This window comes from Nerophis ophidion, linkage group LG28 (assembly GCF_033978795.1).
Source record: "Nerophis ophidion isolate RoL-2023_Sa linkage group LG28, RoL_Noph_v1.0, whole genome shotgun sequence".
Lineage (NCBI taxonomy): Eukaryota > Metazoa > Chordata > Actinopteri > Syngnathiformes > Syngnathidae > Nerophis > Nerophis ophidion.
In genome coordinates, this window is record NC_084638.1 from 12,701,119 (window position 1) to 12,726,420 (window position 25,302).

Sequence of the window (25,302 nt, forward strand, 5' to 3'; positions counted from 1 at the left end):
GCGTCTTTGAGTACACTGAAAGGCGTTGTACCAATTAAAATGTATTATTATTATTATACCATGTGACTTATTCCAGACTTAAATTACGAGATGTTCGTTCCTTTCTAGTGACAAATATTTAATTATGTTAAGCGTGACTGTAATATACAACATAAAACAGTTAAAGTATTAAATAAGTCAATACAATTCTCATAGAGAACATATAAAATACACTCCTCAAAAAAATAAAACGCTCGCATTTGCTACAAAGGCCTGCTAGCGGGCTAAAGCTAGCACGTTAGCTTCGAACAACATATCAGGTAAATAACAGAAACAATATTAAAATATATAATTTATATTACCTCATAAGCCGCATGTAGAAGAGAGGAGTGGAATATATTATTCTTATTGTAACACCAGCAACTCTTAAATGCGACTTTCTTTTGTTCTATGGCCGGGCGAAGGAAGTGTGCACCACTCACTATTGTCCCAGTGAAACACGTGTTTGGCCAACATTTGTTCCGCGGTTGAGAACACCTCGATGACGTCACACAGGAGGAAGGACAAAACAAGATGGCGTCTGGCGCACAATACGTTGTTTTGGTTATTATGGTTTCTAGGTCTTAATTACAACGTACATGTGCACATGTGTGTCGTTTAACAGAGTAAACGTCGTTATTAATTGTTTGTATGCGGATACATTAGTCTGAGTAAACTTTGACGTGCTAGCCGAGCCTGCTGGTTAGCTTAGCTTGTTAGCTGCTAACAAACAGAGGCAGAAGTGATCGACACATCAAAGCAGAGATCCAATGTAAGTGTAAAGTGTTTTTATTGTGTGAACATGTCTACATTCCAAATGATGTGCGTGTTGGTGACTCAGCGACTAACTTCTGCCGTTGAAGAAATATTTGTGATGTTAGAAATAAAAAAACGATAGCAGAGTACAAGGAGGAATTTTGTCCAACAAAATAGGAGAAGGAGCGACAACATCAATTACTGGACGCTGTTTTCAAGAAACATCAAGTTGTATTACACATCCATCCATCTATCTTCTTCTGCTTAGCCGATGTCGGGTCCCGGGGACAGCAGCCTAAGCAGGGAAGCCCAGACTTTCCTCTCCCCAGCCGCTTCGTCCAGTTCTTCCCGGGGGATACCGAGGCGTTCCCAGGCCAGCCGAGAGACATAGTCTACCCAACGTGTCCTGGGTCTTCTCCGTGGCGTCCTACAGTTCGGACGTGCCCTAAACACCTCCCTAGGGAGGCATTTGGGTGGCATCCTGACCAGGTGCCCGAACCACCTCATCTGGCTCCTCTCCATGTGGAGGAGCAGTGGCTTTACTTTGAGCTCCTCTCGGATGACAGAGCTTCTCACCCTATCTCTAAGGGAGAGCCTTATTTCGGCCGCTTGTACCCGTGATCTTGTCCTTTCGGTCATAACCCAAAGCTCATGACCATAGGTGAGGATGGGAACGTAGATCGACCGGTAAAATGAGAGTTTTGCCTTCTGGCTCAGCACCGCACCGATCCGCCTGTCAAACTCATAATCCTCTCTTCCCTCACTCGTGAACAATACTCCTAAGTACTTGAACTCCTCCACTTGGGGCCGGGAACTCCACCCTTTTCCGGACAAGAACCTTGGACTCGGACTTGGAGGTGCTGATTCTCATCACAGTCGCTTCACACTTGGCTGCGAACCGATCCAGTGAGAGCTGAAGATCCTGCCCAGTTGAAACCATCAGGACCACATCATCTTCAAAAAGCAGAGACCTAATCCTGCAGCCACCAAACCGGATCCCCTCAACGCCTTGATTGCGCTTAGAAATTCTGTCCACAGAAGTTATGAACCTCCTTAGCGGAGTCCAACCCTCACTGGAAAAGTGTCCGACTTACTGCCGGCAATGCGGACCAACTTCTGACACTGATCATACAGGGAGCGGACTGCCACAATCAGACAGTCCGATACCCCATACTCTCTGAGCATTCCCCACAGGATTCCCCGGGGGACACGGCCGAATACCTTCTCCAAGTCCACAAAGCACATGTAGACTGGTTGGGCAAACTCCCATGCACCCTCAAGTACCCTGCCGAAAGTATAGAGCTGGTCCACAGTTCCACGACCAGGACGAAAACCACACTGTTCCTCCTGAATCCAAGGTTCGACTATGCGGCATAAACTCCTCTCCAGTACACCTGAATAGACCTTACCGGGAAGGCTGAGGATGCTTATACATATTGACACAAATATATAAAAAACACTAACCTTATGACAGATGCTTTTGCAATTGTTCGATTTTATCTTTCACAACAAGGTTAAATCACCATAAATGATTCCAGGGCGCGGCACCGCTGCTGCCCACTGCTCCCCTCACTTCCCAGGGGGTGATAATGGTGATGGGTCAAATGCAGAGGACAAATTTCACCACACCTAGTGTGTGTGACAATCATTGGTACTTTAACTTTAACTTAACTTAACCTAGTGGCCACAATAATTCATTAAGTCAAGCTCATGGCGCAGAAAGTTAAACGCTGCGGACACGTTTGTTACTAGATACTTTCTATCAGATTTCTGTTTTGGAGACCTTGTGTACGTATTAAGAAACTGTAATTATTTGATATGCTTAAATGTGCTGTTTTAGCTTAGCTGTTGTGTAGCTGCTAGCTCCTCGTAGCCTACAGCAGGTGTGTCCAAAGTGCAGCCCATAGCTATGTTTTTAACCGACAACGTGGTGGTGAAAATGTGGTATTTGCGTGTCGGTCTACTCAGCGGCAGCTATGCCCTGTTTCGTCATTAGACCTAAGTCTTTGGCTTGGTAGGCGGGTACGAACCTACCAAGCCAGGTGGTACGAGCACGAGCATGGAGGAGCCTTTGTGGTGGTGTCGCAGCTTGGTGGTCGTGCCGTCAGGTAACACCAGGAATATTCCTTCTGTGCGATATTGACTGGTGCTTTTTTTTCTCCCTGGACTCTGACTTCATATCTGGTGTTGTCCTTCAGACCTCGGCCAAGAAGCCACGTAAACAGTGGCAAGAATGTGGGCGATAAGAGTGTATGTGCGTGGGCATGAACTTGCACCCAGTTTCAACTGGAACTCAGGACATATGATTAGTTGCACGGCCTATTCTAATCTATATTAAACATTTCTTAATCACTCCATCCTTCATTATCTTAATTATATCCCAACTTTAGCTACCTGTAAAAATGAGCGACTTATCCTATTACATTTGTAAATAAAGTGTATTTCTTAATTATAGTCTTCTAACTTGAACCAGACAGTCATTAGGACATAAGACCCTGCGAGGACTTTGCCCTTTAAAAGGGAAAGCCAAAAAGGACAGTATTAAGATGAATTTATCACATTTACCTTGAGGCATTTTATTATTAATATATATTATGTTCTTGTTACTTGGGGCGGTATAGTTTGGTTGGTAGTGTGGCCGTGCCAGAAACTTGAGGGTTCCAGGTTCGAATCCAGCTTCTGCCATCTTAGTCACTGTTGTTTTGTCCTTGGGCAAGACACTTTAGCCACCTGCTCCCAGTGCCACCCACATAAATGTAACCTAGATATGTAAAGCACTTTGACTCACTAGAGAAAAGTGCTATATAAATATAATTCACTTCACTTCACATGATATCTTGTTGTTCTATTTTCTAATTTCAAGGGGAACTGCACTTTTTGGAATCATTCACAGTCCCTACGTAAGTAAAAGTTAAGGTCCCAGCAGTAGTCACACACAAGGTGTGGTGAAATTATCCTCTGCATTTGACCCATCCCCAAGTTCACCCCCTGGGAGGTGAGGGCAGTGGAGCCCGCGCTCAGGAATCATTTGGTGATTTAACCCCCAACCCTTGATGCTGAGTGCCACGCAAGGAGACAATGGGTCTGTTTTAAAATGGTTCTATTACAACTCAATTTCCATATGAGCTGGGAAATTGTGTTAGATGTAAATATAAACAGAATACAATGATTTGCAAATCCTTCTCAACCCATATTCAATTGAATGCAATACAAAGACAAGATATTAGATGTTCAAATTTATAAACGTATATTTTTTTTGCAAATAATAATTAACTTTTTAATAATTTCATGGCTGCAACACGTTCCAAATTAGTTAGAAAAGGGCATGTTCACCACTGTTACATCACCTTTTCTTTTAACAACTCTCAATAAAGTTTGGGGAACTGAGGAAACTAATTGTTGAAGCTTTGAAAGTGGAATTCTTTCCCATTCTTGTTTTATGTAGAGCTTCAGTTGTTCAACAGTCCGGGGTCTCCGCTGTTGTATTTTACGCTTCATAATGCGCCACACATTTTCCATGGGGGACAAGTCTGGACTGCAGGCGGGCCAGAAACGTACCCACACTCTTTTTTTACAAGCCACGCTTTTGTAACAAATGCTGAATGTGGCTTGGCATTGTCTTGCTGAAATAAGCAGGAAAAAGACGGCGCTTAGATGGCAGCATATGTTGCTCCAAAACCTGTATGTACCGTTTAGCATTAATGGTGCCTTCACAGATGTGTAAGTTACCCATGCCATGGGCACTAATACACCCCCATACCATCACAGATGCTGGCTTTTGAACTTTGCGTCGATAACAGTCTGGATGGTTGGCTTACCCTTTGGTCCGGATGACACAATGTCGAATATTTCCAAAAACAATTTGAAATGTGGACTCGTCAGACTACGGAACACTTTTTCACTTTGTATCAGTCCATCTTAGATGATCTTGGGCCCAGAGAAGCCGGCGGCGTTTCTGGATGTTGTTGATAAATGGTTTTCGCTTTGCATAGTAGAGCTTTAATTTGCACTTACAGATGTGGCGACAAACTGTATTTAGTGACAGTGGTTTTCTGAAGTGTTCCTGAGCCCATATGGTGATATCCTTTAGAGATTGATGTTGGTTTTTGATACTGTGCCGTCTGAGGGATCAAAGGTCACGGTCATTCAATGTTGGTTTCCGGCCATGTCGCTTACGTGGAGTGATTTCTCCAGATTCTCTGAACCTTTTGATGATATTATGGACCGTAGATGTTGAAATCCCTAAATTTCTTGCAATTGCACTTTGAGAAACGTTGTTCTTAAACTGTTTGACTATTTGCTCACGCAGTTGTGCACAAAGGGGTGTACCTCGCCCCATCCTTTCATGTGAAACACTGAGCATTTTTTGGGAAGCTGTTTTTATACCCAATCATGGCACCACCCACCTGTTCCCAATTAGCCTGCACACCTGTGTGATGTTTCAAATAAGTGTTTGATGAACATTCCTCAACTTTATCAGTATTTATTGCCACCTTTCCCAACTTCTTTGTCACATGTTGCTGGCATCAAATTCTAATGTTAAATATGTTGTTTTTGTATCACATTCAACTGAATATGGGTTGAAAATGATTTGCAAATCCATCCATCCATCCATCCATCCATCATCTTCCGCTTATCCGAGGTCGGGTCGCGGGGGCAGCAGCCTAAGCAGGGAAGCCCAGACTTCCCTATCTCCAGCCACTTCGTCTAGCTCTTCCCGGGGGATCCCGAGGCGTTCCCAGGCCAGCCGGGAGACATAGTCTTTCCAACGTGTCCTGGGTCTTCCCCGTGGCTTCCTACCAGCTGGACGTGCCCTAAACACATCCCTAGGGAGGCGTTCGGGTGGCATCCTGACCAGATGCCCGAACCACCTCATCTGGCTCCTCTCGATGTGGAGGAGCAGCGGCTTTACTTTGAGTTCCTCCCGGATGGCAGAGCTTCTCACCCTATCTCTAAGGGAGAGCCCCGCCACCCGGCGGAGGAAACTCATTTCGGCCGCTTGTACCCGTGATCTTATCCTTTCGGTCATGACCCAAAGCTCATGACCATAGGTGAGGATGGGAACGTAGATCGACCGGTAAATTGAGAGCTTTGCCTTCCGGCTCAGCTCCATCTTCACCACAACGGATCGATACAACGTCCGCATTACTGAAGACGCCGCACCGATCCGCCTGTCGATCTCACGATCCACTCTTCCCCCACTCGTGAACAAGACTCCTAGGTACTTGAACTCCTCCACTTGGGGCAGGGTCTCCTCCCCAACCCGGAGATGGCACTCCACCCTTTTCCGGGCGAGAACCATGGACTCGGACTTGGAGGTGCTGATTCTCATTCCGGTCGCTTCACACTCGGCTGCGAACCGATCCAGTGAGAGCTGAAGATCCCGGCCAGATGAAGCCATCAGGACTACATCATCTGCAAAAAGCAGAGACCTAATCCCGTGGCCACCAAACCGGAACCCCTCAACGCCTTGACTGCGCCTAGAAATTCTGTCCATAAAAGTTATGAACAGAATCGGTGACAAAGGACAGCCTTGGCGGAGTCCAACCTTCACTGGAAACGTGTCCGACTTACTGCCAGCAATGCGGACCAAGCTCTGACACTGATCATACAGGGAGCGGACTGCCACAATAAGACATTCCGATACCCCATACTCTCTGAGCACTCCCCACAGGACTTCCCGAGGGACACGGTCGAATGCCTTCTCCAAGTCCACAAAGCACATGTAGACTGGTTGGGCAAACTCCCATGCACCCTCAAGAACCCTGCCGAGAGTATAGAGCTGGTCCACAGTTCTACGACCAGGACGAAAACCACACTGTTCCTCCTGAATCCGAGGTTCGACTATCCGGCGAAGCCTCCTCTCCAGTACACCTGAATAAACCTTACCGGGAAGGCTGAGGAGTGTGATCCCACGATAGTTGGAACACACCCTCCGGTCCCCCTTCTTAAAGAGAGGGACCACCACCCCGGTCTGCCAATCCAGAGGTACCGCCCCCGATGTCCACGCGATGCTGCAGAGTCTTGTCAACCAAGACAGCCCCACAGCATCCAGAGCCTTAAGGAACTCCGGGCGGATCTCATCCACCTCCGGGGCCTTGCCGCCGAGGAGCTTTTTAACTACCTCAGCGACCTCAGCCCCAGAAATAGGAGAGTCCACTACAGATTCCCCAGGCACCGCTTCCTTAAAGAAAGACGTGTTGGTGGGATTGAGGAGGTCTTCGAAGTATTCCCTCCACCGATCCACAACATCCGCAGTCGAAGTCAGCAGAACACCATCCGCACCATACACTGTGTTGATAGTGCACTTCTTCCCCTTCCTGAGGCGCCGTATGGTGGTCCAGAATCGCTTCGAAGCCGTCCGGAAGTCGTTTTCCATGGCTTCCCCGAACTCTTCCCATGTCCGAGTTTTTGCCTCCGCGACCGCTAAAGCTGCACACCGCTTGGCCCGTCGGTACCCGTCCACTGCCTCCGGAGTCCTATGAGCCAAAAGAACCCGATAGGACTCCTTCTTCAGCTTGACGGCATCCCTCACTGCTGGTGTCCACCAACGGGTTCTGGGATTACCGCCACGACAGGCACCAACAACCTTGCGGCCACAGCTCCAATCAGCCGCCTCGACAATAGAGGTTCGGAACATGGTCCACTCGGACTCAATGTCCCGCACCTCCCTCGTGACATGTTCAAAGTTCTCCCGGAGGTGTGAATTGAAACTCTCTCTGACAGGAGACTCTGCCAGACGTTCCCAGCAGACCCTCACAATGCGCTTGGGCCTGCCAGGTCTGTCCGGCATCCTCCCCCACCATCGCAGCCAACTCACCACCAGGTGGTGATCGGTAGAAAGCTCCGCCCCTCTCTTCACCCGAGTGTCCAAAACATAAGGCCGCAAATCCGATGACACAACTACAAAGTCGATCATGGAACTGCGGCCTAGGGTGTCCTGGTGCCAAGTGCACATATGGACACCCTTATGTTTGAACATGGTGTTTGTTATCGACAAACTGTGACGAGCACAAAAGTCCAATAACAAAACACCACTCGGGTTTAGATCCGGGCGACCATTCTTCCCAATCACGCCTCTCCAGGTTTCACTGTCGTTGCCAACATGAGCGTTGAAGTCTCCCAGTAGGACAAGGGAATCACCCGGAGGAGCACTTTCCAGTACTCCCTCGAGTGTACCCAAAAAGGGTGGGTATTCTGAACTGCTGTTTGGTGCGTAAGCATAAACAACAGTCAGGACCCGTCCCCCCACCCGAAGGCGAAGGGAAGCTACCCTCTCGTCCACTGGGTTGAACTCAAACGTACAGGCTTTGAGCCGGGGGGCAACGAGAATTGCCACCCCAGCCCGTCGCCTCTCACTGCCGGCAACGCCAGAGTGGAAGAGGGTCCAGTCCCTCTCGAGAGAACTGGTTCCAGAGCCCTTGCTGTGCGTCGAGGTGAGTCCGACTATATCCAGCCGGAACTTCTCTACCTCGCGCACTAGCTCAGGCTCCTTCCCCCTCAGTGAGGTGACGTTCCACGTCCCAAGAGCTAGCTTCTGTAGCCGAGGATCGGACCGCCAAGTGCCCTGCCTTCGGCTGTCGCCCAGCTCACAATGCACCCGACCTCTATGGCCCCTCCTATGAGTGGTGAGCCCATTGGAGGGATGACCCACGTTGCCTCTTCGGGCTGTGCCTGGCCGGGCCCCATGGGAACAGGCCCGACCACCAGGCGCTCGCCATCGTGCCCCAACTCCGGGCCTGGCTCCATAGCGGGGCCCCGGTGACCCACGTCCGGGCGAGAGAAATCTGGGTTCATTTCGTTGTAATTCCATAGAAGTCTTTGTATTCCATTTATATTTACATCTAACACAATTTCCCAACTCATATGGAAACGGGGTTTGTACAAGGCTGAAGTGCAGGCCCCCATCTCGCTACCCAGCATAGGCCTGTTATATGATTCTTTAATTGTGAAATTATGTCTGAAAACCTTTTTACAAGTTGCCTTCATGTCCATTAGGACTTTTCAAAGTATAAAATACCATCCACCTTAAACAGAATATTTTACTTTTTTAAAGTAAACTAGATAATTTATTTAGTGTTTATGCATGACCTCCCCTGCCACACGAGCAGATTTTAGCTCAATTGAACCACCTTGTTGTGGCGACCGCTAAATATAGAAGACAGGTGCTGGAAATTGACACATTGACTTGAAAACAAAAACGGAACGAGTCTGTCGCCGTGGCGCCGCCGTTCCACATCTAATGGAAATCCCCGGTTACACTTACAAACGTTGCTTGGGGAGATCAATGACGAAACCTTACTTTGGGTTCTAAGCACGAATTAACAGGAAATACACTTTTGACGCACAGTACTCGCAGTGAGCCAACTTGACCACAAGATTGCGTCATATCATAGACAACAACACAGAATACAGATTTACACTATAAACAACCTAATCTTTTCTCCAAGTGTATACATCAGTAACTGACATTAAAATCACAGGGGGCGCTGGAGCCTATCCCAGTAGCCCTCAGGAAGCAGCAAAATTATGGCAATTTAGATTTTAGGCCATAATGCCCACCCCTCGTAAAAAGTGGTCTTCTTTTCCTGTGAATAATGTTGTAAAGAGCAGTGTGTTTGTTTTCAGGCCAATTAATATAATAGCTTGTTTTTTTAAAGGCCTACTAATATAAGTTTTTCTTATTCAAACGGGGATAGCAGGTCCAGTCTATGTGTAGTACTTGATCATTTCGCGATATTGCCATATTTTTGCTGAAAGGATTTAGTAGAAAATATCGACAATAAAGTTTGCAACTTTTGGGCGCTAATAAAAAAGTCTTGCCTTTACCGGAAGTAGCAGACGATGGATGTGCGCGTAACGTCACGGGTTGTAGGGCTCCTCACATCCTCACATTGTTTACAATCATAGCCACCAGCAGCTAGAGCTATTCGGACCGAGAAAGGGACAAATTCCCCATTAATTTGGGCGAGGATGAAAGATTTGTGGATGAAGAAATTTAGAGTGGAGGACTAAAAAAAAAAAGGCAATTGTAGTGGGAGCGATTCTGATGTTTTTAGACACATTTACTAGGATATTACTGGAAAATCAATTATCTGCTATTGTGTTGCTAGTGTTTTAGTGGGATTAAATATTACCTGAAAGTCGGAGGGGTGTGGCCACGGGTGTGTTGACGCCAGAGTCTCTGAGGGAAGTCACGGCAGCTGCAGCAGGACGCTCCGCTGATGTCTCCGGTAAGAGGCGACTTATTACCACAATTTTCTCACCGAAAACTGCCGGTTGACATGAAGTTGGGATCCATGTTCGCTTGACCGCTCTGATCCATAGTAAAGCTTCATCTTCGGGAATTTTAAACAAGGAAACACCGGCTGTGTTTTTGTGGTTAAAGGCTAAAAGCTTCCCACCTCCATCTTTGTACTTTGACTTCTCCATTATTAATTGAAAAAATTGCAAAAGATTCAGCAACACAGATGTCTACAATACTGTGTAATTATGCGATTAAAGCAGACTACTTATAGCTTGGATCGGGCTGGAAAATAATGTCCGCTACAACCGGTGACGTCAAACGCACGCGTCATCATACCGCAACGTTTAAACACGACACTTCGCAGGAAATTCAAAATTGCAATTTAGTAAACTAAACCGGCCCTATTGGCATGTGTTGCAATGTTAATATTTCATCATTGATATATAAACTATATGACTGCATGGTCGGTAGTAGTGCGTTAAGTAGGCCTTTAAGTTCATGTGAACTTACTGGTTGAATCTGGACATTTCTCAAGCACTTTTGTCATTTTGTGTCCTGCAGACGTCTGTGAAGAACAACTTCTGCCTGAAAAACAGGAGTGTAGCTTCAGGATGGTAAAGGGGGATCCATCAAAAAAGAAGACCAGGTGCCACAGACCCTCTGGCGTCTCCTTTTCCTCTTTGACACGGACCCTTCCCTGTAAAAAGGAAAAGGAAAAGGAAGAGGAGGAACACAGTATTAGTCAGGAGGGAGAGCATATTGAAGGACTGGTGGAGTTCCCAGTGACTGGTGTCCCTGTGAAGAGTGAAGGTAATGAGGTCAAAGGTGAAAGTGAGGAGAGGGGAGGGGCGGAGCCTCCAAGCAGCAGCTCAACACAACACATGACAACAGAAGCTGATGGAGACCACTGTGGAGGATCACAAGCAGACAAGCTCTTAGCTCCACTATCAGATAGTGAGGACACAACGTCACACTCTCCTGACACTGATGATGAAGACTCTAAAGATGATAAGACATGTCACGCTAACAACACTCACTTCAAATGTTCTCACTGTGACAAAACCTTCAAATACCCTTGTTATCTGAAAACACACATGAGAAGACACACCGGAGAAAAACCTTTTGTCTGTTCAATCTGTGGAAGAGGTTTTACACGAAGTCAGAGTTTGAAGTTACACAGGATAATACACATTGAAGAAAAACCTTTTATCTGTTTAATCTGTAGTAAAGGTTTTGTTCTAAGTAACCATTTGAAAGTACACATGAGAATACACACTGGTGAAAAACCTTTTATTTGTTCAATCTGTGGTAAAGGTTTTGTACAAAATAACAATTTGAAAGTACACATTAGAACACACACTGGTGAAAAACCTTTTATCTGTTCAATCTGTGGTAAAGTTTTTGTACAAAGTAACAATTTGAAAGTGCACATGACAACACATACTGTTGAAAATACGGTTTCCTGTTCAACCTGTGGTAAAGGTTTTACACAAAGTCAATATTTGAAAGTACACATGAGAACACACACTGGTGAAAAACCGTTTTCCTGTTCAATTTGTGGTAAAGGTTTTACACTTAGTCACCATTTGAAAGTACACACGAGAACGCACAGTGGCGAAAAACCTTTTTCCTGTTCAATCTGTGGTAAAGTTTTTATACAAAGTAACAATTTGAAAGTACACATGACAACACACACTGGTGAAAAAACTGTTTCCTGTTCAACTTGTGGTAAAGGTTTTACACGAAGTCAATATTTGAAAGTACACATGAGAACACATACTGGTAAAAAAATATTTTCCTGTTCAACCTGTGGTAAAGGTTTTACACATGGTCACCATTTGAAAGTACACACGAGAACGCACACTGGCGAAAAACCTTTTTCCTGTTCAATCTGTGGTAAAGGTTTTACAGAGAGTCAACATTTGAAAAGACACACTAGAACACACACTGGTGAAAAATCCCATTCCTGTTCAATCTGCAACAGAAGCTTTTGTGAACGACCAAACCTCGTAGTACACATGAGAACACACCCAGGAGAGAAAGTTTTGAGTTGCAGTGTGTGTGGTGAAAGATTCTCTTATAAGTACCAGTGTAAGAAACACAAGTGTGCTGGTGAGAACAGCAGCAGCAAATGAAACTGCAGGATTTGAAATAAACTGTCAAGACTGTAATTTTTCACTTTCTAACAACATAAGCACATATAATGTATGACATTTGTGTGCTTTTTTTTAGTAAAGTGCAAGCATTAATATGCAACATTGTGTACTTTTATTTAAAAAAATGAACAGAACAATTTGACTGAAAAGGTGAGAGTTAACAGTACAATACATTTTTCAAATAAAATAAACATTGTATGTGTGTATATATTCAACATACAATTTTAGACTTAATTATAAAAGTGTTTTTTTTTTTATAGTTGTTTGAAATATTGAAGTATTACATATTTTTTTTTCTAATTTTTAATGATCCCAGATAAGCACCTTTATATGATATACATATGTACTGGTTCACATCTGAAACATCTGGATGACTTCAGGAAGTATGTTATTATTTACTTTATACATCATTTGAACATTTGTATTTTATACAATTTTAAAATGTGTGACTTTATGAATCATTTGTTGGGTCTCTATACCCAATTATCTTTATTACTCTTTTTTTGTAACATGATGATTGTGTTGTGATTGTTTCATTTGTATGTCCCCAGATCTTTATGCAATATAAGAGTGAGAGAAAATGGCTGAATTGTTTGTGGAAGGATGGTTTTGTTTTTAAAAACATACATTTCTGGATTAAAAAAAAAAAAATCCCCATTGTTGTGTTTTAAACTTTTTTAATGTTTTTTTTTTCCTATATAAACATCCCCAAAACAATGTCAATATTAATCAACGTTTGGAGTGTCAGGCAAAAGCCAATATTGTACATCTTCCCACAGAGATTTACTTTCAATCAATACTTTGCATACTTTCACAAAATAAACAGTTTATTTTTTCCCCCTATTACAGAACGATCAAGCCTTGTCTTCAAATGCAAAACAATATTGTAAAAAATATTTTTTGTGGTAAATTCCAGGGTTTTTTTTTTTTGTTAAATGAACTCCTTGGCTTCTGAAAGAATGGAAACTTTCAAGTTATTCGTATTTTTTATTTGTTGTTTTGTTCCAGATAAAATACAGTAATAAAGAAATAGTAAAGAATTGTCTAATTTCAGAGTTTCAAACCTGTAATATTGTGTCCATTCACCAAAAGCCCAGAACGATTAGAAAATAGTTCTGAAAACATTATATGCTGTATTTAGAATATTTTGAACGAAAGCTTTTATAATTTTTAAAAAATGTTTTTGGTCTATTTGTTGGTCATACTTAATAAAATATTCAAATAATAAAATACTTTTATCAGTCAATAAGTGCATCAGCGACCAAATGCCTTTTTCAAAGCATTGCTGTACAAAGATGGATTTGTTTCTCATTTTAATATAACAACAATTCCATAGTGGAGTATTGTGTGTGATGAAGTTGTGTTTGTAAATTAGTTTCCAGTACAACAGCACTTGCTGGTAGGGATGGATATTGTTCACCTTTTAACCGATGCGACACAAATTCCGGTACTTTGAAATCGATACCAATCCTTAACGATCCCACTTGTTAGTACTTTTGTGTGTTTTAATAATGTTGATTGTTTGTGATAATTAAATCTCCATTTTTAATGCGACATTCAAAAAATGTGTTTGTTATGATAAATGTTGTCCTTTTGTTACATCTTGTTTTATTGTCATAGTATCATATACAAGTAAGTTTATTACAGTTGCAAGTCCAATATGCTAGATGGTGGTAGTGTGAATTCATAGTGTTTTTGTTGCACCCAAAAAAGTGTTAATAATGTACATATTGTACTTATTACTCAAAAGTCTTATTTATAGTTTTCATTAAGTTAGAGGTGTTAACGTCATGAGAAAAGCCGGCTCATGCGTTGAATTTCCCAGTTATAAGAGATAAGCAGTAGAAAATGGATGGATGGATGTTTAGTGACAGGCTGGAAACTGTCAAACCTCAAGCCCGCGAAGTGCTTGAACTCAAAGCAGCTTTACACGGTCATAGACTGAGAGTGTGCAGACCAAGAAAGAAGCCCCTGTCCCGGAGTTGCCGACTGTAAGAAGGATTTACTTATAAGACACCCACACGTTCAACCAGTTTTTGTGACAAAAGTTTACTGGTCAGATGAGACTTTGCCTCACCTCCAATCAACAGTGAAAAGGCTGATCTTTTTACGCAAGCAGGTTTTCTGACAAGACAACAATATTAAAACACACATACAAAACTGCTGTCCAAGGGTTTCAGGCAGGTTTCTGCAATGTCTGTTCCAGAGACTAGACCTTAACCCTGCTAAACATTTGAGAACAATGTTTTGAACTGGCTCTGTGCCAAGAACGCAAACACACTTCAATCAAATCTACCAGTATTCCCAAGAATACTGGTAGAATACCGGTAGATTCTGCGGGCGGGGCGTCCCCTGCCCCGCCCGCAGGGGACGCGTCGACCACGCCCCTCCACATGCCTCCACCGCCAATTTAAGGCCGGGCACCCGTCCGGCCACGACCACTCCCCCCACCCCCGTAGAGGGGCGAGAGAGGAAGTCGGCCACGGCCATCTGCGTACCTGGCTGGTGGACCACCCGGAAGTTATAGGGTTGCAACGCGAGGTACCGCCGGGTGATCCGCGCGTTGGCATCCTTCATGCGGTGGAGCCACTGGAGCGGCTTGTGGTCCGAGCAGAGGCTGAAGGGGCGCCCCAACAGGTAATACCGGAGGGCCCCGACCGCCCATCGGACCGCGAGGCACTCTCTCTCCACCATACTGTATCTCGCCTCCCGGTCCGAGAGCTTCCGGCTGATGTATAGGATGGGGCGGTCGACGCCCCCCACCTGCTGCGACAACACCGCCCCCAGCCCCCGCTCCGACGCATCCGCCTGCAGACAGAAAGGGATGGAGAAGTTAGGCATGCACAGTACCGGCTCCTCGCAGAGTGCAGATTTTACCTGTTCGAACACCTGCTGGCACTGCTCCATCCACTGGACCAGTTCTGGCGCACCCTTTCGGGTGAGGTCGGTCAGTGGGCAGGTCAAGTCCGCGAATCGGGGAATGAAGCGGCGGTAGTACCCGGCCATGCCCAAAAACCGCCTCACCTCCTATTTCGTCTAGGGGGGCGGGCATGCTGCGATCGCCGCCGTTTTTTCCAACCTGCGGTCGCACTTGTCCCCCCCCTCCCCCAAGTGGTACCCCAGATACTGTAACACCCTCCGACCAATTGAACATTTCCCGGGGTTGGCGGTGAGCCCCGCCCGCCTCAAGGACTCGAGCACCGCCCCACCCGCTGCAGATGTTCTTCCCAGCTGTTACCCTGGATGATGACGTCATCCAGGTATGTGGCTGCGTAGGCCGGGTAGGGTCGCAGCACCCGGTCAATGAGGCGCTGGAACGTCGCGGGCGCACCGAACAAGCCAAACGGGAGTGTCACAAATTGGTATAAGCCTTCTTGAGTGGAGAAGGCCGTCTTTTCCCGGGACTCTGACGATAAGGGAATCTGCCAGTAGCCCTTGGTTAAATCCAGTGTGGGAAAAAAACGCGCAGTGCCTAGCCGATCCAGGAGCTCGTCGACCCAAGTCATTGGGTACGCGTCGAACCATGACACCTCATTCACCTTGCGGTAATCCACACAGAAGCGTATAGACCCATCTTTCTTCCCTACTAGCACGATGGGACTACACCATGCACTGTGGGACTCTGCTATTACTCCCAACTCCAGCATGGTTTTTTGTTGGGTTTCTTCTTTCTTCACTCATCTTCAATGAATACTCAAGTTGAATATAAAAGAAAGATGATGGTTTATTTTAAGGATGGTTCAGTACAATGCCTCACAGCACCGGGAAACAAAACATCGGTAACTGTGGAAAATAGAACACAACTTCATCGCGCTTCTTTCTGTGAGTCTCTCATATTCTCTCGCGCGAAGTGAACCGGAAGAGATCACGTGATGATAACACAGGCGAGCATGCACTACCTTATATAACCTGTTGGAGGCGCAAAACAACAACAGCAAGCCTTCTCTCTTGATACACAAAAACAGCATTAATAACAATGAGATCACATTTACTCAACACCCCCCCTTGATCTCATGACCATGAAACAGTGAAACACATTAGTTTCCAAAAAAGAATAATTTGAATTTGTCAATCTTGGCTCTTGTAGTAGGTTGTTAAGATGTCTGCAACCATGTCTTCTGTAGGACAGTAGACCAATGAAATTTTCCCTTCAGTGAGTGCCTCGCGAATGAAATGGTATTTGACATCAATATGTTTGGACCTCTGTCTATTAACTGGATTTTTGCTCAATAAAAGAGCCCCTTGATTGTCTCCATGAATTGTTGTACTATTGTACAAACATTTGTCCATGCCACTCAACAGTTGGGTGATATAAATACTTTCTCGTGTAGTGGTGGATAAGCCAATATATTCAGCTTCACAAGTTGACAATGCAACTGTTGGTTGTTTCTTTGATTTCCAGGATATAGCTGGACCTTGTTTTGTTAGACCGAAACAATATCCACTAGTGCTGCGTCGGTCTTTCACTGATGATGCCCAGTCTGAATCGCTAAATGCAATAAGTTTGAGGCCTTCCTCACTTTTCTTGAAACTTAGTTCAAAGTCATGTGTACCCTTGAGATACCTTAGCACATGTTTGGCAGCAACTAGATCCTGTGCTGTTGGCTTTGCCAATGTTTGTGATAACCTACCAACAATCCAGCTGATATCTGGTCTGGTGCAGGTCATGGCATACATCAAACTACCAATGATTTCACGGTATTCTTTGGGGTTTACCACCTCGGTAGTGTCACACTCATTTTGATTTGTAGTGCTCAGTTCTACTTTCTGTTCAGAAGGAGTGCTTTTAGGTTTGCATTCTGACATGCCAAACCTTTCAAGCATCTTTTGTATGTACATCTTTTGATCCATTTTGATTTCATTCTGTTTCTGTTCAAAATGAATACCCAGGAAATAAGATATCTTGCCCAGATCTTTCATGTTAAATTTGGCTTTCATTGCGTCTTTAAATTGCTCAAGTGCTTCTTTGCTACTTGCAGCAATGATCAGGTCATCCACCCAGATGATAACAATGACTGTTTCATTTTCTGTTTGTTTTCTGTAGACACAATGATCAGATAGGTTTCTTTTGAAATTGTTTTGTTCTAAATGGTCATTTAGTAGTTTGTACCAATTTCTTCCTGATTGTTTTAGGCCATAGATTGATTTCTTCAACCTAAATACTAATATTTCACCTGTGTCCGATGTTTTCTGAAAACCTTCTGGTTGATCTAGGTATATCTCTTCATCAATGGGGGCATGTAAATATGCCGTTTTCACATCCATCTGGTGGACGGTGAGGTCATTTTGAACAGCTATTTGCATCAATGCACGCACAGAAGTAATGTCTGCAGTTGGTGAAAATGTTTCTTGATAATCTATACCTTCAGTTTGACTGTATCCTTTGGCAACATATCTAGCTTTGAAAAGCTGTCCTTTCTCTGTGTTTTCTTTGAGGGCATAAACCCACTTTCCGCCTATTGCATTTTTCCCTTTTGGTAATGTTGTTAGTTCAAATGTGTCATTTTCTTTGAGCGATGCCAATTCGTCTTTCATGGCTTTTTCCCAGCTGGCTGCCTCTGATGACATCAGGGTGTCTTTATACGTCTGTGGTACTCCACACACTGCCCTGCAACAGTGATCAATAACGTCATGGCTTTCATTGGTATCATCAATGTTTGTTACATATTCCTCTAAGTATTTTGGAGGAACAATTTTCTCTCTCTTTGGGTAACAACCTCTTTGTTCTGTTCTAGTCTCTGTGTTAGTTGTGGCATCATTTAACAACACATCTTCCTCTACTTCCAGAGTTTGTGTTTGGTTATCAACATCGTTTTGAGCTACAGTTTGATTTTCGATGCTCACTGATTTTTCTGACACAGTGTCAGGTAATTTGGTTTCATTTCTTTCGCAATCTGGGATTTCCAAGTCATACGCATTTGTTTGTGTTTCTTTTTCTGCAGTGTTCTTTTTGGTGAATTTTACCAGTCTGTGTTTTGACACCTTTCTTGACTGTGGATCATAGACCAAGTATGCTGGACTATTTTTACTATAGCCCACAAATACTCCTTTCTCACACCTTGGTTCAAGTTTCTTGTGACTGTGAGTGTATGCGTAACACTCCGTTCCAAACACCCACATTTTTGAAATGTTGGGCTTCTTCCCAGTTAGCATGAAATAGGGTGTGTTCTTTGTTCTGTCATTGTAACATCTGTTCCGAATGTGAGCGGCACTTTGAACAGCATAAGGCCATAATGTTTTTGGTAACTCTTTTTCTAATAGCATACACCTTGCCATTTCAAACAGTGTTCGCCACTGTCTTTCAGCTGTACCGTTTTGATGAGGAGAATAAGGTGACGAAGTTTCATGTCTGATACTTTTCTCTCTCAAAAGTGTTTGAAAATCGTTTCCAGTGAACTCAGTTCCATTATCTGAGCGTATACATTTTACGTTGCCATATGGGGAAACGTCTGCAATGAACTTCTCTGTCGCAAGGGTAGTTTCACTCTTATTCTTCAAGAAGTAAACAAATACTGCCCCTGAATAATCATCAGTAAATGAGACTGAATATTTATGCCCATCTAATCCAATTGGGTCAATGGGGCCGGCCAAGTCAGTGTGCACCAGCTCTAGGGGTGCACTAGCTTTGACATCAGGTAATTTGTTCCTAGTGTTAGTGAATTTTTCTTGTGTACAAATGTCACATTCTTTGTATCTCCTGTAACTGTCATGCCTGTCACAACATTTTGAAGCTTCAACACATCATTCACATTGCAGTGCCCCAAGATCTCGTGCCATGTTTTCACATCACAACATAGATTCACTTTGTCTTTTGACATCATGTCATGCACAGAGTCATCGTATGGTTTTTGATGGTTTACCGTTTTGAGGTAGTACAGTCTCTCGTGTACTTCTAACTTGAAGGTGTTTCCTTCTTTCGTGATGAGCCGGTTTTGTCCTTCTTCGAAGATCACTTGAGCTCCATCAGTCGTGGCTGCTTTCACCGACATGAAGTCTTGTGGGTAGATAGGGATGAACAAGGCGTTCTTCAGTGTGACAGGGACACTTTTCCCTTCCGTGTTGCGTAGAAGAACCACTGCATCGCCTCTCTTCAGCGCCACGTTGTTCTTCCTTGTTCCATCAGCCAACTCCATGTAGTGTTTGTTTGGGTTAAAAGTCTCATCAAATCGTGTAAATTTGCTCTTCTCAGTGATTATGTGTGACGTCGCCCCACAGTCCACCATCAGTCCATTTTGTTTGATGCCGTCTGGAAGCACCAAATGACTGGCTTGGAACACAAAGGAGGTGCCACTTTCCTTTGAATCTTCTTCTTTCTCCATAGTTTGTTTAGCAGAGTCAGGCTTGGTTTTTCTTCTGCACGTCTCGTCTGTATGTGTTGTGCTTCTGTGGTAGTTGCACCACTTTGGTGTTGTTTTGTGGGGACAATTTCTCGCAAAATGTCCACGATTCCCACATCCATAACAGGTTGCTGACGCTATGTCCACTTTCATTACGTTGTCTGAATTTGGTTTGTGTACAAATTTCTCTGTCTCTTCGTAGCTTCGTAGTTTGCTCTTAAACTCCACAAAAGTCACTTCATCGTTGCTCTGTGTCATGTGAATGACGAATGGTTTGTATGGTTCCGGTAGGCCCCGCAGAACCATAGTAATGCTCAACTCATCGCTTATTACTTGCTTTGTATTTCTTAAAGAAGTCACTATCTTTTCGGCTCTAATGATGTAGTCTGTAATAGTTTCTTCGGAGTTTTTCTTCAGGGAACACAATTCGTTGTACAGAGAAATAATTCTTGGCTTACCATCACTGGCATAATGGCGCCGTAAAATTTGTAGTGCTTTGCGACCATCGTCAGCAGCGTCTCTCATCACCAACGACAGACTTTTGTCGTCGAGGAACTGGATTAGCTCTGCAAAACATTCTGCATTCTTCTCTGGGTCCACTTCACCAGAGGAAAGTATTGTGTCCTTTAAACCTTCAAGTCTCATGCGACCAAGAAATTTTACTTCCCAAAGTTCGTAGTTGTCCTCGTCTCCATCGAAGACCAGGCGCTGCCATCTTCCTCCCGTTGCATGTCTGGGCCCATAACCTGTTGGGTTTCTTCTTTCTTCACTCATCTTCAATGAATACTCAAGTTGAATATAAAAGAAAGATGATGGTTTATTTTAAGGATGGTTCAGTACAATGCCTCACAGCACCGGGAAACAAAACATCCGTAACTGTGGAAAATAGAACACAACTTCATCGCGCTTCTTTCTGTGAGTCTCTCATATTCTCTCGCGCGAAGTGAACCGGAAGAGATCACGTGATGATAACACAGGCGAGCATGCACTACCTTATATAACCTGTTGGAGGCGCAAAACAACAACAGCAAGCCTTCTCTCTTGATACACAAAAACAGCATTAATAACAATGAGATCACATTTACTCAACATTTTTAATTCGTCCCGCACCATTTTACGCTTGTGCTCGGGAAGCCTATAGGTGCGAGACCGCCCCGTAATCCCCGGGCTGGTCTCAATGTGATGGCAGATGAGGTTCGTGCGCCCGGGCCGCGCGGAGAACACATCTGAATAGCGCCGCTGTAATTCAGCAACCTCCGCTCTTTGTGCCAATGTGAGCTGGTCATCACAAGGAAGAGGAGGGGGAGAGGCGGAGCGCGGGATTTCCGGCCCCAGCTCCTCCTCCTCCTTCACTACCGTCACCATGGAGACAGGCTTGGCCTCCCTCCATGCCTTCAGCAGGTTCACGTGGTAAATTTGCATGTCTCCGCCCCGGTCCGAGCGCCGGACCTCGTAATCTACCTCGCTAGTCTGCCGTGTGACCACAAAGGGCCCTTGCCACTTAGCCAGTAATTTAGTGCAGGAAGTTGGAAGTAGTACAAGTACTTTTTCTCCCGGTGAAAATTTCCTCAGCTGGGTCCCCGGATTGTACGTGAGCTGTTGCCGTTGCTGGGCGCGGAGCAAATTTCCATCCATCCATCCATCCATCATCTTCCGCTTATCCGAGGTCGGGTCGCGGGGGCAGCAGCCTAAGCAGGGAAGCCCAGACTTCCCTATCTCCAGCCACTTCGTCTAGCTCTTCCCGGGGGATCCCGAGGCGTTCCCAGGCCAGCCGGGAGACATAGTCTTTCCAACGTGTCCTGGGTCTTCCCCGTGGCCTCCTACCAGCTGGACGTGCCCTAAACACATCCCTAGGGAGGCGTTCGGGTGGCATCCTGACCAGATGCCCGAACCACCTCATCTGGCTCCTCTCGATGTGGAGGAGCAGCGGCTTTACGTTGAGCTCCTCCCGGATGGCAGAGCTTCTCACCCTATCTCTAAGGGAGAGCCCCGCCACCCGGCGGAGGAAACTCATTTCGGCCGCTTGTACCCGTGATCTTATCCTTTCGGTCATGACCCAAAGCTCATGACCATAGGTGAGGATGGGAACGTAGATCGACCGGTAAATTGAGAGCTTTGCCTTCCGGCTCAGCTCCTTCTTCACCACAACGGATCGATACAACGTCCGCATTACTGAGCATTACTGAGTCCGGAGCAAATTTCCCCGTGGTAAATGCGACACCTTGTGAAGTTTTGCTCGCATGTCCAACACGTATTTAATTTCATTTTTACTGCGGCTGGAGCCTTCCTCCCAGCTTTCTTTAATAAGGTCCAGCACGCCGTGCGGCCTCCTGCCGTAAAGTAACTCAAAGGGCGTAGAACCGAGGGAGGTCTGGGGTGCCTCCCACATTGCGAACATCAAGGGATCCAGCCATTTATCCCAATTAGGTTTGTCCTCGTGTATGAATTTACGGATCATTGTTTTCAGTGTCTTATTCAATCTTTCCACCAGGCCATCCGTTTGTGGATGGTAAACGCTGGTACGGATAGATTGAATTCCCAGTAACCCGTATAATTCCTTTATCGTGCGCAACATAAAGGTCGTGCCCTGGTCGGTAAGGATTTCTTTCGGAATCCCTACCCAGGAGATGACCGAAAAGAGTGCTTGTGCTACACTCTTTGCAGAGATGGAGCACAGCGGCACTGCTTCGGGATATCGGGCTGCGCAATCCACTAGGACTAACACAAATCGATATCCCCGTGTGCTCGGGTGAAATGGTCCGATGAGGTCCATTCCGATTCTATCGAATGGGACCTCTATGAGCGGTAATGGCCGCAACGGGGCTTTTGGGATGGCCGCCCTGTTCACCAGCTGACAGTCCGGACAGGCAGTCCACCATCAGCGTATGTCCGCCCGGATGCCTGGCCAATAGAACCGGACCATGACCCGATTAAGGGTTTTTTCGTACCCCATGTGGCCTGCGAGGAGATTGCAATGCCCCGCCTGGAAAACCATTTCCCGGCGGGGTTTTGGCACCAACAATTGGGTGTATTCTTCACCTGTTTGAGTGTCATGGGTCATTATTAGCCTATCCCTAATAATGGAAAAGTGGGGAAATACCCCTGGTTTCCCCGGGCGCACCAGCTGACCGTCGATGTAATCCACCTGGTCCCAGGCCGCGCGCAGAGTTTCATCCCGGGACTGTTCGAGGGGAAAGTCCTCCGTGGGTCTCCACTGGGGAGCCGGGGGGGTACTCCCGCAAAGCCCCCGCCGGTTCCCGCTTGACAGCGCCGCATGAACTCGCGTCGCCACTGAGTACTGCGCGGATACTCCCCTGCCCTACAGCTCGTGAACGCATCCCCATACATTGTTCCACTAGCTGGCTAAACCCCGGCCAATTTGTCCCTAAAATCAATGGGTGCGTCAGTCGCGAGCTTACGGCGACTTTTACCGTATGTTTTTGGCCCCATACCAGATTTCGACAGGCACCACGGGATACGTGTGCACATCCCCATGTATACACATTATCCTCCCCTGCGTCGCGTGCCTCAACGCCCCGGGTCGAACCAGGTTCTGGTGGATCATGCATTGTTTACAGCCCGAATCCACCATAGCCCGGTGTGTACTCCCCGGTGTGTACGGGGTGGGTGCTGGAGGTCCGGCCACCTGTATCACCTGGCCCACCTCCATTGCGGAGCACTCCCGCCGCATGTGACCAGGCTGTCCGCACCCCCAGCACACCTGCCCTGGTGCTCGTGGTGCCGTCTGCGGGAGAAGCCCACCACCAGCCGCGCCTCTACCCTGGAAGAGAGGAGCAGAGGCACAATTATATCCCCTCGCCCCCCCTTGTGATGATGCTGTTGGTGTGTGTGTTGTTTTTTTTTTGTTTTTGGTGCAAATGTCTGACACGGGAACCTGCTCGTGGGTAACTGTTGCTCCTGCCGGTCGGACGCAGGGCTCCGATGGTGCTGCTATCCCAGATGGTGTGGATCGTCTGCGCTGGGCCGGTGTGGGCTTCTCTGCTGTCGCTTCCTCTGTTGCGGTGTACCAACAGGTGGTCCTCGGCCAGCGTCACTGCTTCTGTCATTGTGTCCGGCCGGTGGTACCTTATCCACGCCGAGGTGCGTGCTGGGATGGCTTCAAGGATTTGCTCCAGCACGATGAGCTCGAACATGTGGTTGTCCATGTCTGCCGGTCTGAGCCATCTTGCGGCCGCATCGCGCAGCTGCTGCCCGAGGGCGAATGGCCGGTCTTCTGGCCCCAGCCTTAGTGAGCGGAATCGGCGCCGGTGGTCCTCCGCGGTGCTGCCGACCCGGTCCAGGATTGCCCTTCTCAGCTGCGGAAATTGAACTCGGTCTGCCGCTGGTAGGCTGAGCGCCGCCCGCTGCGCCTCCCCCGCCAGGAGCGGCAACAGTCTCACCCCCACTCTTCCTGCGTCCACCCGCACGCTGTCGCGGTAGCCTCAAAGACATCAATAAATGCTTGCGGGTCTTCTGTCTCTGTCATGCGCCCGCGCCCGCTCCGGCGCTAGATGCTCCCCCCTCTCTGTCCATTAGCGTCTGCAGTACCTGCATTCGTTGCTGGCTGGCCGCCGACACATCCGCCAGGACTCTCCCAAGCGCTTCCAGGGGGGTTGGAGTCGTCATTCTCCTTGGTTCACTTTAGTTGGGCGCCAATGTGACACTCGCTGCCGTTGAGGTGCGGCGTACCACCAGAAAGCACAGACAGAATGCTTCCAAATATACAGAACTTTAATCTTACAACACAAAATCTTTTCAGGTCTTTCAACATAAAATCTTTTCCCTTGTTCGTTCCTGCTTTTCAGCAGTGCAAGCGTTCCCAGCCCCCTGGTCGCGTCTCTCTCTCTGCCCCCTCTCATGGTCTCCAGCGCTCCTTATAAAGAGACAGGTGATTAGATGACTCATTCCAGCTGAGAAATCTCCTCACCTGTCATCGCTTCACAGCCGGCTCCTGCACATGCCCCGCCCACAGGGGACGCGTAGACCACGCCCCTCCACAAGCTCGTTGAGAAATGTTGTTCTAAAACTGTTCAACAATTTGCTTACAAATTGGTGACCCTCGCCCCATCCTTGTTTGTGAATTACTTAGCATTTCATCGAAGCTGCTTTTATACCCAATAATGGCACCCACCTGTTACCAATCAGCCTGCACACCTGTGGGATGTTCCAAATAAGTGTTTGATGAGCATTCCTCAACTTTATCAGTATTTATTGCCACTTTTCCCAACTTCTTTGTCACGTGTTGCTGGCATCAAATTCTAAAGTTAATGATTATTTGCAAAAAAAAAAATGTTTATGAGTTTGAACATCAAATATGTTGTCTTTATAGCATATTCAACTGAATATGGGTTGAAAATGATTTGCAAATCATTGTATTCCGTTTATATTTACATCTAACACAATTTCTCAACTCATATGGAGTGGTACGGCGTGGCGCAGAGGAAGGGTGGCCGTGCGCAACCCGAGGGTCCCTGGTTCAATCCCCACCTAGTACCAACCTCATCATGTCCGTTGTGTCCTGAGCAAGATACTTCACCCTTGCTCCTGATGGGTGCTGGTTAGCGCCTTGCATGGCAGCTTCTTCCATCAGTGTGAGAATGTGTGTGTAAATGTGGAAGTAGTGTCAAAGCGCTTTGAGTACCTTGAAGGTAGAAAAGCGCTGTACAAGTACAACCCATTTATTTATGGAAACGGGGTTTGTACATCCTACCCAGTAACTTTTTTGAATATCTACGGACCAAACACCGATGACTCAAACTTTTATCATCGAGTGTTTAGTCTATTTCTT

At 46.1% G+C, this 25,302-nt stretch overlaps 1 protein-coding gene across 2 annotated transcripts in view; it reads left to right on the forward strand.

Moving 5' to 3' along the window:
- Positions 1-535: 535 nt before the first annotated feature.
- LOC133545570 (gastrula zinc finger protein XlCGF26.1-like) overlaps positions 536-25,302 on the forward strand; it is a 384,938-nt gene continuing 360,171 nt past the window's right edge. Inside the window, exons 1-2 of one of the 2 annotated variants that reach the window (XM_061891278.1) lie at positions 536-790; positions 10,583-12,830. In XM_061891278.1, the coding sequence (XP_061747262.1) occupies positions 10,633-12,156 (1,524 nt within the window). In that variant the 5' untranslated portion in view covers positions 536-790; positions 10,583-10,632 and the 3' untranslated portion in view covers positions 12,157-12,830. Of the gene's footprint in view, positions 791-10,582; positions 12,831-25,302 lie in introns of those variants that run through there. The other variant, XM_061891277.1, reaches the window with a different exon arrangement.